Below are 19,303 nucleotides of genomic sequence, written 5' to 3' on the forward strand. Positions count from 1 at the left end.
AATTTTAACCGAAGAGGTATATGTTAAAGTGAATTTTGTCTTTGAAATAGTATATTTTGCTTTAACTCTTGAAGTTTCTCCTCATTTTAGATTAAATGTTTTAGTTAGGGTCTCTCACAGATTTATTTTCTATGTAAGTCAACAACATAAATTACTTATTTTACAGTCATTTGTGTGGTGTTTTATTTAACTAATTGCCCTACAGGGATAAAATTAACAAAGTATGAACATGCAGATTGACTTTTTCATTATAAAGTATCTTCTGTTGTGGCAGAAAACAAAATTCTGTGTAAACAGGTTTATGTTTGTCCTATTAAGTATTATTTTGTCTTACATTTCATGGATTTACTTGCTACTTCTTCGGAGTATTGAAACAAAGTCTTGTACCCTGAGGTTTATGAATTTATTAATTCAGATACCTGTATCTTGTATTTTTACCTATTAATTCTCTCCTAGATCATACTAATCCCACTAGCCCATTACTTGTGAAAACATCTGACCTTTCAGAAGAAAATAAGATAAATTCATCAGTGAAATTTGCTTCTGGAAATACTGTAGGTAAGTGAAAGATAGAATTACATCTTCCATTTGAGGTTTATTAAGTCTGGACTTAGAGTCTGAATAATTCAAATATATAACCATTTAATATTATCTTCACTGGATAATGCAGAGAATAGTCAGTCCTTTCAAACACCCTACCCTCTGTATGAATAAATGGTTGCCCATTGCCACCGAACCTTCTTTTAAGGCAGGCCTCCTGTTTGCCATCCCTCTCAACTAGCCAGATTTTGTACGTTGGCTCTTTCCCACTAGCTCCTTTCTTTCTCTCTCACAAGAAATTGTGTATATATTCATTCATTCAGCCAATGTTAATGGAATACTATGTGCCAGGCTCTGTTCTAGACACTGGGGATTCAGCAGTAAACAAAACAAAACAAAAAAATCTTTGCCCTTTTGGAGTTTACATTCTGTAGGGGAGGTAACAGAAAAAAAGGACTCATATCTTAGGAGATAATTAACACCCTGGATAAAAATTAAGTTGTGAAAGGGGAGAGGGAGTGACATTTTAAATAAGGTGATCAAAGAAGGCCTTACAGAAGATGACATTTGAGTTAAAACTTGAAGGAGACAAGGAATTGGGCTGTGTGAATAGCTGAAGGAAGGATGTTTAAGGCACAAGGAACAGCCAATATGAAGCCCTGGTTTAGGGAAGATGCCTTATTTACTGGGAACAGCAAGCAAACGCCCGAAATAGAACGAGTTAGTAAATTTGGCAGGTAGAGGTAGCAAGTGGGAGAATAGTAACTGGGGAGCAGTGTAAGACTGACTTTTACTGAGTAAGATGAAAAGCCATTTAGAAGGTTTTTGAATGGAGAAGTGACATAATCTGACCTTCCTTTTTTAGCAGGATCATTCTGGCTGCTGTATTGGTAATAAGCCAGAAGAAGGCGCGAGTTCAAACAGGGAAAGACCATTTTAGGAAACAGTTATAACAATACAGGCAAGAGAAGATGATGGCTTGGCCTAGGGTGGTAGCAGTAGAAGTGCTGAGAAGTGGTCAGATTCTGGTTAGATTTTGGTAGGAAAAGACCACAGGATTTGCTTGAATGTGAAGGGGTCGGGGTGGGGGGCGGGTGATGGGTGGTTCAAGGGATCTTAGCAACTGGGAATTGACAGAGTCTGTGGTAGGAGAAGGTTTGTGGCAGGGGGAGAGTTGGAGTTCAGGTTTAGACATGATAAGTTTGAGATGCCTATTAGAACATCCAAATGGAAATTCGTTAATTTTAGCATCCTTCTTGTACCAATTAAGTAAACTTCTCAGTGATTTGACAAGAAAAAGGAAAGGGATACATTTTGAAATGAAACTAAACCAAATAACCAGTCCCTTCAATTTATCACTCTTGAAAGGTATGAGTAGTATTTCTTCAAATTATCCCTAGAGTTTCTATTTTAAAACTTCTTTACTGCTTCACAACTCTTAGTCTGCTTCTGGGATTCTCTTCTCCTTCATAAGACTTTAAGGAAATTGAAAATGATATTACCTCAGGTGAAAAATTGGTGCCCTCTGGTTAATTTCATAAATTTTATTATTGTCTAAGCACATTTTATTCCCTTGTCAAATTTTTAAAAATTTTACATTAACAGTCTTTAAGTTAGCTTTTTTACTTAAGATATTTCCAATTTATTCTTTAAAAATGAATTTTTTCATTACAAAAATTATTCACACTTGTAGAAATGTAATAAATAAAAATAAGAAAATAAAAATTACTTGTAATCTCACTATTCTATGAGTGACCGTGATCAGCATTCCTTGTCAACCTTAATCCTCAAATCCTGTGCATGTTATATTCTTATATGAAATGAAATTGTAATATATGTACTGTTTTCTATCCTTCTTCCATGTAACTTATTTTGAATATTTCTGTTATTAAATAATAACTTTTTTAGATTGTAACTTATTCTCTGTGCATAGTATTTTGTTGTGTAAATAGTCCATGATTTATTTGATTTATATCTAATTTTTATAGTTAGTAATACTATGATGAAATGTTAACGTGTTAGCCAATCTTTGAATATTTCTGATTTGAAACAATAATTCAGTTATATTTGTTTACGGCACATAGAGTAAAAAGTGAAGAAATGATTATTATTAAATAGGATATATCCCATTTATCAGCAGATGGTTACAGTAGTTCAGACTCTTTTACTTCGGATCCAGAACAGATTGGGAACAATGTAACTCGTCAAAGGTTAGTGTTTCTGTCAATAAAAAGCATAATTAAAATATTTTGTTACGTTTTAATATTTAAAATTATTTAAAACCAAGTATAAGTTATTTTTCTCTCTTCTTCAGTTCTTCACTTCTCTAAAGGCTGTTAGGTTACCTACTGATTTATGTAAAAGGGAAATGATTTTGATTCTTTCCAACTTTAATAGGAAAACAAAAGGAACCGTTATGTCTTCATGGTATTCTGTGGAAGGTTTAAAATGAGCTGATAATTTCTTGGCAGTAGTGGTTGAATACAGGCCTTTTTGTAGCTCATCAGTGAGAGTCTATTTAAGTAAGAAATGTGCAGATTTCCTTTTATAGCCTTATGGGCAAGTACCAAGAGAATTCGGTGTTTTAAAATGTCATCTGGAAGCACAGCCCAGTGTTGGGCTACCTACCCACCCTGAAGACCTGCATTATATATAACTTCTCAGGCACAAACAAAAAAAGGTGTGGGGTAGGGTGAGGGTAGCAAGGGCTCTGTCTACAAGGGCTTCACCGTCCACTCAGAACTGTGCACAGGACAGAAGCATCTTTCTCCCCCGCTTTTCACGCACTGTAAGAGCCTTTTGCCACACTCCTGGAGGATACATGGAGAGAGTGGTAATATAGAATCTCTGAAGAGCTCACACAATCAAAAGGCTGCTTTTTCATATATCTTAGAGTTCTCAGCCAGTTTGGATTTTAGTCTACTTTTTATTCCTATTAGTGAGGATCAGATTGCTAAAGTCCATGAGACTCTTCAGAATACATAGAAGACTTTGGTGGCCAGTAAGTGAATCTCGAGAGAGGGTTGAGCATGAGGATAAATAATCACCTCTGAAATGAGAGGGCCTGTGGTAACACAGGAATGGGCATCTCACGTAGTTGAGCCACATTCTGCCTCAGCTTACCAAACTTTAGATAAGTTGAAAGCTAACCGTATCTGAAAGTAGAGTTTCTCTTTTTTGAAAATAGCTTTTCAGACTAATATTATCTTTAAATGAATGGAAAAACATTACACTAGGTTAGAAGTCTACCTTGAATTCATGTTAATAACTAACTTTGCTTTTAAATTTTTTGAAATTTTGTTGAATGTATAATTATACTTTATAAAGAAGATTATTTGCTATATTAAATAACTACTTGTTGAATGCACATCATAAACAGTACTGTTTATTCATTGTAATACTTGTCTGTCCTCTGGAGAAAATGTCACACCAATAAGATCCTTTGCTGCTTAGCTGAGTTTGAATGCTTAAGAAGAAAAAAGAAAAGCTCCAATGTCAGTAGCATGACCAATTGTAACGGGGCAAATTTTGCAGGTCTCATTCAGGAATGTCGCCTGATAACACTGCACCACCACCTCCCCCTCCAAGGCCTCAGCCCTCTCATTCTAGATCGTCATCTTTAGATATGAATCGGACCTTTTCAGTCACCACAGGTAGGGGTTAGAGAACCATAATATATATTAAATTAAATACATTAAATATATTAAGCTAAAAATACACAATATTTTACTTTCTCTTATTTTTTGATATTTATATGAAGAAAAATTTTGAATTGAAAAAGTATCAAATGAGAGGGAATTTTTTTTTATTAATGACTACGTAAATTGAGTTCAAATGATAACGATGGGAACCTGAGAGATGCCACAAGAGATTTTAAAAGAACGATGTGGAGGTATCAAGGAGGGAAAGCTAATAGGTCTTAAATTACATGACAAAAGAGAAGGAAGAGTCATAGCTTACTCAGAGGTTTCAATTTTTATATGACTGGTCGTATTGTTATCACGCTGGTGGAAATAGAAAAGTTAGGACGGAGGGTGATGATCTCTTTTTGATATTATGCGTTTGGAATGATGAGAAAAAAGAGAAATAATCAACAGGCCGTTGGACTTGTGGGTTAGGGAAGATTGATGTATTATTTGAGAATCATTTACATAGAATTAATAGACTGAAGTGTTAAATGAGAGAAAATTTGCAAGTCTTCGTATTTGATAGCTAAAGAACAATCAGAAATATGGGAAGAAAACCAAGAATGTATAGTGTTATGGAAACAGGGAGGAGCAAGACAAGTGCCTCATGCAGCAGAGCAAGAGAAATGAGGTCTGAGAAGAGGCCGTGAGGTTTGACCACATCTAGACAGTTTTACAAGATATATACGGCTTCCAATACCATATGTTGGTATTGGAAATCTTTTATCATTTGATCACATTCATTCAGCCTGTCTGTTCTATTAGCAAAGTAATTATATATTTACAAAAAGAAGAATTGTGTGTTCACACAGGACAGCAACAGGCTGGAGTTGTTGCCCAACCTCCTGCAGTGCCTCCAAGACCACAGCCCTCACAGGTAATTCTCCTAGGTATTCACTACTAAGCGTCAGTTATTATAGTCCCCTTAGTCAATTTGTCTGTTAGGTCTTTGATTCTATTCTAGAATTATTCTGAAGATCAGGAATTACATAATTGTCATTCTTAATGTGCATTTATTAATAATTCAGGGAAGGGGACTTCCCTGGTGACGCAGTGGTTAAGAATCCGCCTGCCAATGCAGGGGACACAGGTTCGAGCCCCGGTCCGGGAAGATCCCACATGCCGCGGAGCAACTAAGCCCGTGCGCCACAACTACTGAGCCTGCGCTCTAGAGCCCGGGAGCCACGACTACTGAAGCCTGCGTGCCTAGAGCCCGTGCTCCGCAACACGAGAAGCCACCGCAGTGAGAAGCCTGCGCACCTCAACAAAGAGTAGCCCCCACTCGCCACAACTAGAGAAAGCCCGAAAGCAGCAACAAAGACCCAACGCAGCCAAAAATAAATAAATACATTTATAAAAAAATAGTAATAATTCAGGGAAGCTAGGTCTTATTTTAGAAGATAAGGATTCCAATAATGATTTGAGTTATTTTTTGAAAGAAGCTCAGAAGTGAACCAAATGATAATGTCTTGACAAAGGAGGGTTTAGAGGAAAGAGCAATGGATTGGGAGATATGAGGTGTCCATGTTATGTCCTGGATCTAGCAGTGACTCAGAGTGACCTCCCTGCATCTCCCTGGATGTGTTACTGCATCAGTGAAGGAAGTGTTAGACGACTTCTGCACCACCCCCTGCCAGGTCGAAGTTGTTTGCATCTGCATAAAACTGTTATGTTCCAAGATAGATTCTGGACTATAGCTTAGTTTTAAGTGACTGACTGGCTACCTTTTACATGAATGAGTTTGGTTGATTTTTCTGAGTTAGATTCTTATAATGAAGATGCTTATTTGCAGTTAAAAAGATGGTTTCCTAATCATCGAAGACATTGAAATTTGAATATTCCAGTATTTATTTTATCTAAAGTGCCAACAAAAATGCTTTTACTGGGTTAAGCTGTGAAACCCAGTGAGTTGGTCTCTTGACTCAAGAACCAGTCTAGTGCAAAAGACAGAACTGTAAACAACAATTATAATAAAAGTGCTGCAGTAGACATATTTATAAAATGCTTTGTCACAGGTTTCCTAGCTGGTAAAGTCAGGGATCACATTGAAAATGTCCAAGTAAAATGAAGTAAGTTAGACTTAAGCAGAGACTTGAAAGATAAAATGGTATTTCTTGGGGAGAGGGCATTACAACCAGAAGGAATGGCATAGAGGTGTAAGGTAAGCCTGGCATATTCTTCAAGGAAAAACCATTGAATTCAGTACAACTAGAGTCATGGGAAAGGAAATTAAATAGGTGGAAAAGGGGCAGAGCATCTCCTATATCATACTAAGAAGGTGGAATTTTTCTTATAGGATATAGAGAATTTTTAAAGGGACTTTTTAAAGAGACTTCAGATTTATTCCTGTAGCATCCTGTACTTCCTTTGTCATAAAACTCCTCACACGGTATTTTAAACCCTTGTTTATTTATCTCTTGTCCTGCACTAGACTGTCAGCTTTATTAGGGGATGGACCATACTTGTTTATTCACTGTTATATCCATAGTGCTTGGCCAAAAGTAGATACTCAATAAATTTATTTTTCGATTGAAGACTTTAGAAGACTTGATCTGGCAAAGGAGTGGAGGACAAATTGAAGAAACGTGCACTGGAGTGTCAGAGAGTAGCTAGAGCACGGGTTTTCACACTTTAAAAATAGCAATCTTTTTAGAAACATATGAAACATTTTAAAAAATAGCTTTTTTAAAGAATGAACAATTATGCAGTAACCCAATTAAGAAAAAAACAGATGCATGGGGAGAATCAGAGATTAGGGCCAGAACTTCCCCTCTCCTTTGATGCCCTTTCTTTGCAATACAAATTTTGTAAAAGTATCTTTTTTATTGGAAGTTTGTCATCTTAATTTTTTTAGTGTCTTAGCATTTCACTTAAGGTTTTTTAGAGCTAAATGTTAACTGTAGCTCACCTCCCTGAATTTTCAGCTAGTAAAAAGAGCATCCTTATAATAAATTTTCAGAGAAAAAGAAGGCTACTCTCTGACACTGATAACACCAATAAAATGTTTGTTCCTCTATCCTAAACCCTCATGTAGGCTCCTGGTCCCGTTATGCATCGCCCAGTGGATGCCGATGGCCTAATAACTCACACTAGTACCTCACCTCAGCAGATACCAGAACAACCAAATTTTGCAGATTTCAGCCAATTTGAAGTATTTGCTGCATCAAATGTAAATGAAGAACAAGATGATGAAGCCGAGAAACATGCAGAGGTCTTGCCGGTCAGTGTTCAAGGGCTTATCTAATTTTCTGCTGGGAATCTTCTCATATCATGCTCAGAAGCCAGTCCTTAAACAGAGGAACCCCTAAAAGAGCAAATAATAGAAGGGACATCAGCGAGTAAATTATCTGCTGCTGCTGCTTTTAGAGGATTTATATTCCCTAGGTCAGTGCTTCTCAATTTCTTATTGGCCTCAGACACCTGCTGGTTGCATAAAATGCTTATTAATAAGAATCAAAATCTGAGTGAGGGGTAGCTGTCACATGAAAAGACACAAACACAACCATCTGGTCTTGGCTAAAACACTGTTCTGGGAGTTGCACCTTAATGCTAAACATCTCGTGTGATTTGGTGAACATTTCTGTATAATAAGAGGCTATGGTTACCATAGCTACACTCAGTTTGTATGAGACTAAGTCACTTTATGGGGGGTTGCATCTTACTGCTAAGCATTTGACTGTGTGATTTGGTGAAGATTGTGTGAGAGGAAGTCACGTTAGTTAGACAGACTTAACAGACTACAGGATGTCAAAATTTAATCTTTGCAGACAGTGTTCTGGGAGACTCTGTTTAGTTGTAGCAGCAAGAACTTCTCTAGGGATCCCTGTCTTTGCTAACTGTAAATGTGGAGTTGGAGGGAACAGGGAAATTCTGAAGTCCATTCTGATTGTTTCAATTTATACTGATCTTCTCTAACACATCCAAAAATCTGCTTGTTTGACTGGCATAATTTAGACAAAGTGTTCTTATAGGTCTGATCCATGGAAAGTTTTCTACTAGCCACTTCTTCAACCCTGCAGCTTTCTGCCTGGCCTGGGGCTACTAGGGAAATGGGCTGCACCTCCAGGAAGGCAGGGTGGGCCTGAGGGGAACGCAGGTGTGTACAGGGTACTGGTACTTACTCGCCTGGAATGGATGCTTCCCCTCCCCCAACCGAAGAACTTCCCAGGCAGTGCTGCATCCTCAGCCGCCCCCCACCCCCTCAGAGATTTACTACCTCCCCTCTCTGCCCTTTAGTAGTAGAGAATGATCATTTTATAAGGTATTCTCAAATTCCCTCTCATCTTCATCTCAGGTTTCTTATTGTTAGAATGACTATTTTACAAACATTTAACTCTCTGATTTGTTACATGTATATTTATTCATATATGTATATTATATATAATTTGTGATAATCATATATTCATCTCTAGGTTGAAAAAGCTTCTGATCCTGCAAGTTCTCTTCGAGTTGCCAAAACAGATAGTAAAATTGAAGAAAAGACAGCTGCTAGCGCTCCCGCCAATGTGGTATACAGAAGTCTTTTTAAATATTGATCATTTTATACATATGAAAAGTTATATGAGATAATTTGAAAATCTTAGAAATAAAGTTCGAGATGATCTAGCTCATTCCACTGCCTTTAACTGTAATATGCTTAGTCCATCTCAGAACACAGCCCACCTAGAGATGGAGACGATAGCCTATCGTTTGCATTAATGCATGCCACAGGTTCTCACATCTTATGTGGTTATTACATTCTTTCAAACATATAAAGTAGAACTTCCTTATTTGTCATATTCAGTTTCTCTTACTGCAGTTATGAGTATAATAGGGAAAAATTATCAGCCCTTTAAGGTTAATATTATACTTGGTGCTCTTTTTCTTTAACTGTCTTAAGAATGATTTTTTTCCCAAAAATTTATTGTGAAAAATTTTAAACATACAGAAAGGTTGAAAGAATTTTACATTGTACATCAGTAAACCCACACCTTGATTATACCATTAGTATTTACTATACTTTATTTTTCTTCCAGTTTTATTGAGATGTAATTGACACACAACACTGTATAAGTTTAAGGAGTACAGCATAATGATGTGACTTACATACATCATGAAATGACTGTCACAATATGTTTAGTGAATGTTCATCATTTCATATAAATACAAAATTAAAGAAATAGAAAAATATATATGTTTTTCCTTGTGTTAATATACTTGCTTTATATCTCCATCCTTCTCTCTAACTGTATCAATCCTTCTTATCTGTTGCTTGCATTTCAAAGTAAATTACAGATATCAGGACACTTCCCCTTGAGAAAAAAATTTTGGTAACTTTTTTTTGTCATCATTAAGACATTCCCAGTAGTCATGAAAACAGTGAGTGTTTCTGAAAGTGCTTAAATTCTACTTTCTGGGCACTTTAATTTTTACGACATTAGTAGTTCTGTGATTTTTTTAATAGTGAATTTTATTTTTGTCAGTTAATGGCAATAAATTAAAAATAGCACTTAACCAAAGAGATGGCATTTGACTCTTGTTTTTATTTATTAACAGGTCAAATCAGGTTATGGTAAATACCAGAATACTATATTTGATTCTGCTGAGGACACATTCACAGTTACCAATAAAATGTCCACTCATTTTCAAAAATTATAATTATTGTGCATCTTAGTGATGGGTTTTTAAAGAATTGCCTAGTTTTCCACTTCTTTATAAATTGTTTTATTCATTAAGATATCTTAGGATTTTTGAGTAGGAAAGCCTATGGTGATAATGGATGCATATTTCTGGAGACTCCCTTTTATAGTTATTGAACAGGTATATATCAAGTGTGTATCATATTTATGTTAAAACTGAATATGATAGCTTGAGTCACAGAATTCGGACCTCAAGGAGCTTATTATGTCACCCTATAAAAAAATTTGTCTAGTAGGTACATTTACAATTGTAGTGTCACTAGGAACGTTCTTTCCCATTGCAATTTAAGTCAGTTGTTGCCACAAATATATAAATTGTTTCAAAGTAAGACAGGTGACTCTTAATTTTTGGAGAATGAATGGCTTAACAAAACCATATGATGTTGGCAAAGTGCTAACTAACTGTGAATGTCTTCAAGAAATGCTCATTATAAAGTAAAGGAGCTGTTACAGTGGAGGATTACTGGACTGAATGTCAATATTATGACATAGTATGAGTGTGTTTCGTGTTTGGTAATTGCAGTCATTTTTGCTTTTGTTGTGGTCATCCATTTACAATGCTTGGTGTCAGTTTATTTACCTCTTGTAAAAATAAAATACAGTGTGTGTGTGTGTGTGTGTGTGTGTGTGTGAGTTGTAAAAAAAAAAAAAGAAATGCTTATTATGAATGGAATTCTTGTCTCCTAGAGCAAAGGCACAACACCTCTTGCTCCACCACCTAAACCTGTTCGAAGGAGATTAAAATCAGAAGATGAATTAAGGCCAGAAGTTGATGAACATACACAAAAGACAGGTGTCCTAGCTGCTGTTCTTGCATCACAACCTTCTATTCCTAGGTAATCAAAGCCATTCCTAAACACATGTAACTACCAGAAACAAAAAGCACAGCAATTAAAAATATCAAACTGAAAGGAATTATGGTCAGACTAGTTCTGTAGGTGAGCATAGGCTTTTCACTGCTCCTCTTTGAGAGTTTTGTCATTTATCAGTGGGTAGAATATTCTTCCCACTTTTTTCCCTTCTATTATTATGTTCAATTCCAATTCCATTTTTACACTCTATTGCAAATCCTGGAGCAGACTTTAAAAATTATAGTGCACAGGGACTTCTGTGCTGGCACAGTGGTTAAGAATGCGCCTGCCAATGCAGGGGACACGGGTTCGATCCCTGGTCTGGGAAGATCCCACATGCCGCGGAGCAACTAAGCCCGTGCACCACAACTACTGAGCCTTCGCTCTAGAGCCTGCGAGCCACAACTACTGAAGCCTGCGTACCTAGAGCCCATGCTCCGCAATAGGGGAAGCCACTGCACTGAGAAACCCGTGCACCACAATGAACTGTAGCCTCCACTCACCGCAAGCAGAGAAAGCCCAGGCGCAGCAACGAAGACCCAATGCAGCCAAAAATAAAATATAATAAAATTTTAAAAAAAAATCTTAACCCTTAAAAAAAAATTATAGTGCACAGTAACACTGATGTTTTAACTATGGTAGTTCTAGACCAGGAATTGGCAGACTAGGGCTCATGGGCCAAAGTCAGCCCATGGCCTGTTTTTGTAAGGCCCGTGAGCTAAGAATGGGCTTTTACATTTTTGTAAAAAAGAGAAGAGAAAAAGAAGATACAAAAAAAGAAGAACATTCAGCACAAATGGTATGGCCCGCAAAGCTTAAAATACTTACTGTCTGACCATTTACAGAAAAAGTTTGCTGATGCTTGCTCTAGACTGACTTAAACTCAGGTGATTCTACAGAATAATCATTAAAACAATAACTACAATAATTAAGCCTCTGAAGCTTAGATACTTTTGGTGGAGCATTAAAACTGAGCAAGTGAGGTTGAGCTATACTAACAAGGCAAAGATGCTTCCTCTGCGTTCTGGGTTTAGAGATCAGGGAAGAATGGAGAGAATTTAAAGATAAAAAATGAAGGTAATTTTTTTTATCTTCTCAGGTCTGTTGGAAAAGATAAGAAAGCTATTCAGGCATCAATTAGACGCAATAAGGAAACCAACACAGTTTTGGCCAGATTGAATAGTGAATTGCAGCAACAATTAAAGGTAATGTAGTTTCTGAATCTTTATTTGGGAAGTTCCATGGACTCAGAGCCTCTTAGTGTTGAACTGGAACTTGGAGGAGATCCAGCAATTCTTATGCTAGTATGAAACTTTACATGTAGCAAGAGAAGTGTAGATCTGAAGTGTTTTATATGCCTTTGAGTCTTTTAATATTGAAAAGAATTTCCTATAGTCAATTCTGGTATGATTGCCTTATCCTACATATATATAAGGCATCATATTCCTAAAATGTTTCTTAACTTTCATAATGAGACCCAAGAGCAGAAATGTTGTGACCTCAGATACTGCCAGTATCTCATGTGTGACTCTCAACACTCTAATTCTAAAATGATTTGAGTATTGTTAATTTACCCTTTTATCAAAGACAACTCAGATTCTATTAAAATGACTTAAACAGGTCTAAAGAAGAGGGATGGGGGCAATTTAGATCATCTCTAAAGTAGAAAAGACAAGCCTTAAATAGAGATGGTGCTTAGGGCCAGTGTGTACTCCTGTCATCTGTACTTGAGAGCAATGAGTTTGTTTTTCTTACTTACTACTAACCATGATTTCTTTGAATCCCTACAAATAAAAGCTAACAGCCAGAATCATTTATGACTCATCAACATTATTAAGCATTCATGTCTTATAAACCAGTGGTTCTCAAACCTTAATGTATATACACTTAATTAGGGGTCACGTTAAAATGAAAATTTTGATTCATATCAGGTATGGAGTGGGACCTGAGAATTCTGCAATTTCTAATAAGCTTCCAGGTGATGAAGATGCTGCTGGACTGTTGGCTCCACTTTGAGTAGCAAGGTTGTAAACCACAAAGATGAGGAAAGAGTCCATGGAAATGTAAACCGAATACAGAGTTAGTTGAGTCCCATAACATTCTGTTCATATTCCTTATCTAGCCTTTATCACATTGTCCATACCTATGGCACATTTGTCTCTCTGTCCTACTAAACTGAACTTGTTGAGGGTAAACCATACTCATTTCTGTTTAGGGTGACCATATAATATATTGTTCAAACCAAGGTACATTTTTTTTTTTTTTTTTTTTTTTTTTTGGCTGCGTCGGGTCTTAGTTGCGGCACGCGGGATCTTTCGTAGCAGCGTGCAGGCGCTTCGCTTTGTTGTGGTGCACCGACTTCTCTCTAGTTGTAGCGTGTGGGCTCCAGAGCACATGGGCTCTGTAGTTGTGGCGCACAGGCTCCAGAGAGCGTGGGCTCTCTAGTTGCGGCACATGGGCTTTATTGCCCCGCAGCATGTGGGATCTTAGTTCCCCGGCCAGGGATCGAACCGGTGTGTCCTGCATTGCAAGACGGAGTCTTTCTTAACCACTGGAGCACCAGGGAAGTCCCCAAACCAAGGTACTTTTGAGAGAAAAGAGAGAGATGTGTTAACAGGCCAGGACATCAGAGATAAACTGAGACTGTTCTAGATAGATTTGTAACTATCTTGTCTCTGTCCCCAAAACCTCACACATGTTAGGCATTTGATAAATGTATGTTAAAGGAATAATATTCTTGTATAACTCTCTGATCAAAGAAGATATTCGTAGCTGTTCTATGATTATGAATTTGCTCCATTGTAAAGGAAGAATGTAAAACTCACGACAAGCTTGCTAGTACCATACCTCGAAGATGAAAGTTTTGTTACTGCATGTTTTTCTGAAGAACTAAGGAAAATCATAGCAACATGTATATAGGAGCTATTTTAAAAATCACTTTTCTCATTATCTCTGAGGACAGAAAATAGGAAGTATGGTGCCAAATAGGAAGAAGTCATCCTGGTTGAAACACTATACTATCAGTATGATAGAGAAAAAGAAAAAAGGAAAATGGATGAATTAGAAGTTGTGGGTTATCTGAAAAGTCTGCTCAAAATCAACAGTAATTAGAAATTCTGATTACAAAATACATTTACTCATTGTGAAACTGAAACTCAAAAGGAGGTTCAGGAGTTGTTATGACCAGATATAATCACCAGGGGAAAGAATCTGTGTTAACTGATTCATCTACAGTTACTACAGGGGGTAGGCGTTATACAAAATTCATGCATCAGTAGCTATCATTTGCAAATATTGGCTTTTCTGATAATGAAACAAAAAACATTTTATTACCCTGACTTAAGAAATAAATATTTAATTAAGATCATATTTTAACATTACATACATATAAAGAAACTACATTTCTAAAGTAAAGTATCCTTTTAAAATATGAACAGTTATCCTTCCTCTTCTTAACAAATTTAAATTGTTTTACTGATGCAGAGCTGTTGTTAGCTGTGCCTTCATTTTTATACATGTTGAAACGTAACTTGGCTTTGCATCTTTTTCAGGATGTTCTTGAAGAGAGAATTTCCCTGGAAGTTCAACTGGAACAACTTCGACCATTCTCTCACCTATAAGCCAATTGCCGTTAACTGTGAACATACCCATTTTTAAGCGGTTTTGGGTTCAAAGCCAATTTGGAGACCCAGACATTCAGCTCACTGCTTAATTCAACATTAAATTGTATGATTCTGTTTCGCCCTATGTGTTCACCATTGTATTTAAGTACCTTTTATTTTTTAATTGCAACAATAAAAGGGTCAGGATGACTTCGTGGAGGGTGTGTTGTGTTTGTTGGCACAGCCCGCCCTTGTTGCTCCATAGCGTTAGGAGTACATCCATAACATTGGTCCATTATACTTATGTGACCAGAACCGCTCACTGCTTGGATTTACAGAACGGGCTTCTCATTTACACCTCGAGCACAGACTCAGAAATATTTACAGGAGACAAAATTAAATAAACTGTCAGTTTGTCTTTAGGTTTAATACTTAACATAAAGAATCCAAAAATCTTTAAAATGCGTTTCCTGTTTAATTTTTTATTTGAAAGAACTATATGGTGTAAGGCATTCGTTAACCATAAGCTCTGCCATAATTAACATTCTTCAAGAGTCACATGGTACTTTCAGACTTTTCCACGTCAACTTGGGGGGCAGATTTTATGTTTGCCTTGTGAAAATTTGATCGGTTTCACCTGTGACTTAAACTTGCTTGTGTGTGAGATTTTAATTCCACAGCAGTCATGTAAACTTACGAATTAACTGTGAAGACAGGCCTTTTTAAATTGTCCCCTAGAAGCAAAGGGAAAGTGTTGACACCACAAACAACGTAAGTACTGTCCACTTGCAAATATCACCACTTTTTGCGTGATTTATGTACTTAACTCTCAGTTAGAAGCTTATGCTCATCAGTCTCTACACGTTTTTTCAAGTAATATGTTTTAAAATTTCTGAGGACCTTAATTATTCACAGAATAAATGGAAACTCCATAAGATTTCTAGTTTATCTTGAGCTATCTTGTTACTCATTCTTTGGCCATAGAGAGAGGTTTTTCCTGTTAACAAAGGGTTTCTGAAGTTTGTCCTATTCAGGATAATGTAGCGTCTCAGGATTTGTTTTGTATTAGATGATATTTTCATTTTGATCACATTTGTAAGTTTGCATTTATTGCTGACTAACAGATATTCCTTTAACGTTTTCTTCTCTCTGTGGCATCATAGATGTTAAGCTGCATGGATATATCATAAAAGAATCAAAAGTGTGATTTTACACTAATAAAAACAGTATTTTAACTTTTGTACATTTTTTAACAAGAATTGAAATTTTTAAGAATTAGAAGGAATTTGTATTTTTGTTGTTGAAAGAAGAAAATGTTTAAAATAGCCTAGTTCACAATCCTAGACTGTACTAGTAAATTTCATTTCCTTAAAGGAGAATTCGAAGCAAAAAGGAGACTGACAGCCAAAAGCTTCCAAGATTAATACAACTTTATCTACCATTATTAACTAAGTAAAAATATTTTTACTCCTGCATATATCAGCTAAAGTTTCAAAGTGGCTAACAGGTTATAGCTTCAGTTTATTAAATAATTAAATGAAGGCTTTAAGCGCCCAGAAAACTACTCAATACCTATTTTTATTTTTCTCTGTTTTAAAACAGTTGTCTTAATTTCTTCATTTTTTTACTCAGCAAAATTCCATTACAGGCAAGTTTTGTTTTTTAAAAGGTACCTCCCCCCACCCCCTGCCAAACAGCCTTCTAATTTAACAGTGTAACAAATTTTTAAATCTTTTTATTTGGAAGGTCTAAGAATTTAATTTTGCAACAAAAGACCACTTAAAAATTACAGAAAAATTTTTAGTACTTTATAGTGGTATATTTTTAATGCTCTCTGGAGGAGTACATTCGTATTAAGGATATATGTGACAAGTTTTTAAGTAAAGTACCAGTTATATTTCTTATACATATTTTTTAAATCCATAACCATTTCATGAAAATGTTAAAGATAATTGGTAAATCACCAACAGATAAAGACATTTCTCTAGACTGATCATTTAAGAAATACTTTTCATTATGACTTTATTTTTCATTAGATCAGAAAACAAAACTTTAAATACCTAATATCCTTATTCAGTCTTAGGTTCTGTCAGTCAGATTACTTTAAATAATACTGTTCATGAAAAATAACTACCAAAAGAAGTGGTTCAAAATATCATACTACATTTTTCTTACTGTCCATTTCACATAATTGAGCATAGATGATAAAGTTTAAAAGCTAGGAAGAGCTTTATGGGCCATCCTAGTTCATCCTCCCATCATCCATGACAGATAATCATTCTGCTCCTTACTGGATCTTCTGGAACAGAAAGTAACATGCTGTCTGTCTTTGCCAGGGCAGATTGGAACTCCTGGTGTTTTAAGTCCAGTCTCACTTTTCCATACTACTTTCGATGGCGTTTTGGAGTACTGACAACCACAGGAATTTATCATCCTCAACTTCTGTAGAACAAATCCATTCATGTTTTGGACCTTGAAGAATAAATGCATTCTTGGTATCTGTAAAAAATGTTTGAGGTACACTAATTAGTCTTTGCAGGTAAAAATCAAAAGGAGAAAATGTTTTAAAATTCAAGTCATCTTGAAGAATTTTTTGAAAATTAAAAAGATTCAAACAAATACAAATCCAGTTTAGAAAATAACTTCCTAAATTACTGAATTATTCAAATATAGTCTAAAATAGTCTTGTCTTTACATTATAATTGTTTAATTAGCAATTATTTTTAAAGACTAAGTGGTAGACGATGTAATGTTCTTTAATTCCAGAAGATACTGGAACCAGTAAAGGTCTTTACTAAGAGTTACTGTAGATAAGAAATACTGAGAGCTCGACCTAGGCCACCTTGGTATGAGGCCAGGACAGAATTAAGCCAGCGACTTAGCTGAATGCCCACTTTTAGCTAACATTATGATGTTCTGACATAGAGCATAACTGATTAAGGGGAGGTGAAAGGAGACATGTCATACATGTTATGGGTAACTAACCTTAGCTGAGTTTGTCTTCTAGGTGAAGTATTTATTCCCACATTTAGTGTTCATTTTTTCTCATCCTCAGATTTTAAATGGGGCTGCAGCTAATGGGAAGCAGACCTTTTTAGATAAGTTCCTTCTCTAAGATCTTGGTTCTGGCTTTAACCTTAAGTCCTACCTTCACATGCAGTGAAGAATATTGGAATGAGAGGTGTTATATTCAGATTGCCTGGCCTAACAGAAGTATAGGAAAGAGATACAGATCCTTTTAAGACTGGGAAGTAGAATGTAAGATAAAAACTAAAAATAGGTACAGTAGGTTTACGTAGGATTTCTTTTTGTAACAAGTGATATTTCTGTTGAGATTATTATGAATGAAATGTTTGTTATTAAACACCCTTTGCAAATCGATCCTTTATAGAAGAACTCTTAAATATGAAGTTATGGAAGAAAAGGTACAGTCAAATCTGCAAAAATCACTTAGTCCTAGTAGAATGGAAAAGTAGTAGATAAAAACCTAAAATTGTAACATCCTCAAGCAAAATAGAGTAATGGTTAAGGACTCCAGCTCTCCTGTCAGACTACTTCAAAGAATCCTTCACAATGATGTAGGGTTGTGTCTCCCTTTGTGATTTTTGAAAGCTGTTTTCTTAATGTCTAGGGTGTGTGTCTGACAATGCCAGCATTCCTTTCTTTTGCTATTTTAGAGGTAGATGAAAGTTTACATTAATGAGACCCTAAAAGTATTTGGGAAATTATTTGCAAACTCTCAAATTCCAGTTCTTGTCCTGCTTTTCTATTTTAATAGTTAATATGTTTTATATAATATAGCTTTCTAAAGGTATTTAACTCTTAGGAGGAAAAGAATACCTACATTTGGAATCTGGAATATCTTCTATGAGTAGTCTCTGAAGGGCCACTGATGCAATGAACTGGTAGGTTGATTTTGAAGTCCTTTCAAACGGAGTATGAGACGTGCCCCGACTAGAAATAAAGCAGTGCATCGTTGAAGAGGAAAAGACTGAGATCACGGGTATGTTCATAGAGCCTGGGTTAAAAAAGGGAAGGAGCAGTTTTAGAAGTTTTACATACGTGTTTTGTTACACAGTTCACCATCTTTACATTGATAAGCCGCTAGTCAAGGTTCTTCCCTACCTCAGACCTTTTGAATGGCTTATTGAAGTTCTCTGTGTGTTTTTCTCCCGGTGTGAATAGTCCCTCTGTCTCTCAGACCAGTCATGTGGGTGGACCTCAAGGTTCCTGGTGAAATAGTTTGAGCTTATCCATTGGACAAGTATCCAATCAATGCAGGAAAAATGAACACTGCCCTTTCCCAACTTTATGATATGAATCAGGTTAAAGCTGTGTTTTTAAACTTTTGTCAAAAGGTTGGTATTTCGTGTTTGATGTATTTAGGCAACCTGGGGAAAATACGTTTTCATTTGGTTTGGTTTCATCTTTAAGGGTAACACGTTGGGTTAGAAAATAGCACAAGAATCAGTAAGGTGCAAGGTGTCTTAAGTAGGAAGCAGGGAAAAGAAAAGCATTCACTAAGTAAGAAATAGGGATTTTTCTAATTTTGATTGGAAGAAAATTGATAAGTATGAAAAGCTGGAATTAAGTAGCTCTTCATTTCCACAGGGGTTGCTACCATGGTCAACAGTAGGCATGTTTATCAGCAGGCAAAATACGGTGTCCCCAACCTCCATCTAGTATCTTCTGTTGGTGGACCCAGGTCACAGTGTTTAGTAGGTTTCACTGTATTCTAGTCTGGGTTATCTCATGTCAGTACTCAATGGAGCATCAAGTGATGTGCTAGGGAGGAGCTTGGGGGAGCCCCACCAAGGCCCCCCCTATCTCCACCCCCACCAGGAATGGCCAAGTGCAGCAAGCTCATTATTTTGATGGAGGATGACTGAAAAAAAATATGTTTTGCTAAGAAGCATCAAGCAACCCGCAGGAAGTTACTCTGAGGA

The 19,303-nt window shown here is 36.3% G+C and overlaps 2 protein-coding genes across 16 annotated transcripts in view; one reads left to right on the forward strand and one right to left on the reverse strand.

The window, feature by feature from the left end:
- Positions 1 to 14,567, forward strand: part of REPS1 (RALBP1 associated Eps domain containing 1) — an 80,040-nt gene extending 65,473 nt beyond the window's left edge. For 7 of the 15 annotated variants that reach the window (XM_082474602.1, XM_082474609.1, XM_082474604.1 and 4 more), the window contains 9 exons: positions 457 to 558; positions 2,678 to 2,750; positions 4,075 to 4,193; positions 5,021 to 5,103; positions 7,261 to 7,446; positions 8,639 to 8,734; positions 10,592 to 10,740; positions 11,855 to 11,960; positions 14,307 to 14,567. In XM_082474602.1, the coding sequence (XP_082330728.1) occupies positions 457 to 558; positions 2,678 to 2,750; positions 4,075 to 4,193; positions 5,021 to 5,103; positions 7,261 to 7,446; positions 8,639 to 8,734; positions 10,592 to 10,740; positions 11,855 to 11,960; positions 14,307 to 14,375 (983 nt within the window). In that variant the 3' untranslated portion in view covers positions 14,376 to 14,567. The remainder of the gene's footprint in view (positions 1 to 456; positions 559 to 2,677; positions 2,751 to 4,074; positions 4,194 to 5,020; positions 5,104 to 7,260; positions 7,447 to 8,638; positions 8,735 to 10,591; positions 10,741 to 11,854; positions 11,961 to 14,306) is intronic. The other 8 variants (XM_082474611.1, XM_082474614.1, XM_082474607.1 and 5 more) reach the window with 4 other exon arrangements.
- Positions 14,568 to 14,700: 133 nt separating this feature from the next.
- ECT2L (epithelial cell transforming 2 like) overlaps positions 14,701 to 19,303 on the reverse strand; it is a 77,002-nt gene continuing 72,399 nt past the window's right edge. The window contains 3 exon segments of the mRNA XM_082474316.1: positions 14,701 to 16,856; positions 18,202 to 18,319; positions 18,321 to 18,375. Of these exon segments, the coding sequence (XP_082330442.1) occupies positions 16,729 to 16,856; positions 18,202 to 18,319; positions 18,321 to 18,375 (301 nt within the window). The 3' untranslated portion in view covers positions 14,701 to 16,728.

The sequence above is a fragment of the Balaenoptera physalus genome, assembly GCF_965194825.1.
Source record: "Balaenoptera physalus genome assembly, chromosome: 9".
Classification (NCBI taxonomy): domain Eukaryota; kingdom Metazoa; phylum Chordata; class Mammalia; order Artiodactyla; family Balaenopteridae; genus Balaenoptera; species Balaenoptera physalus.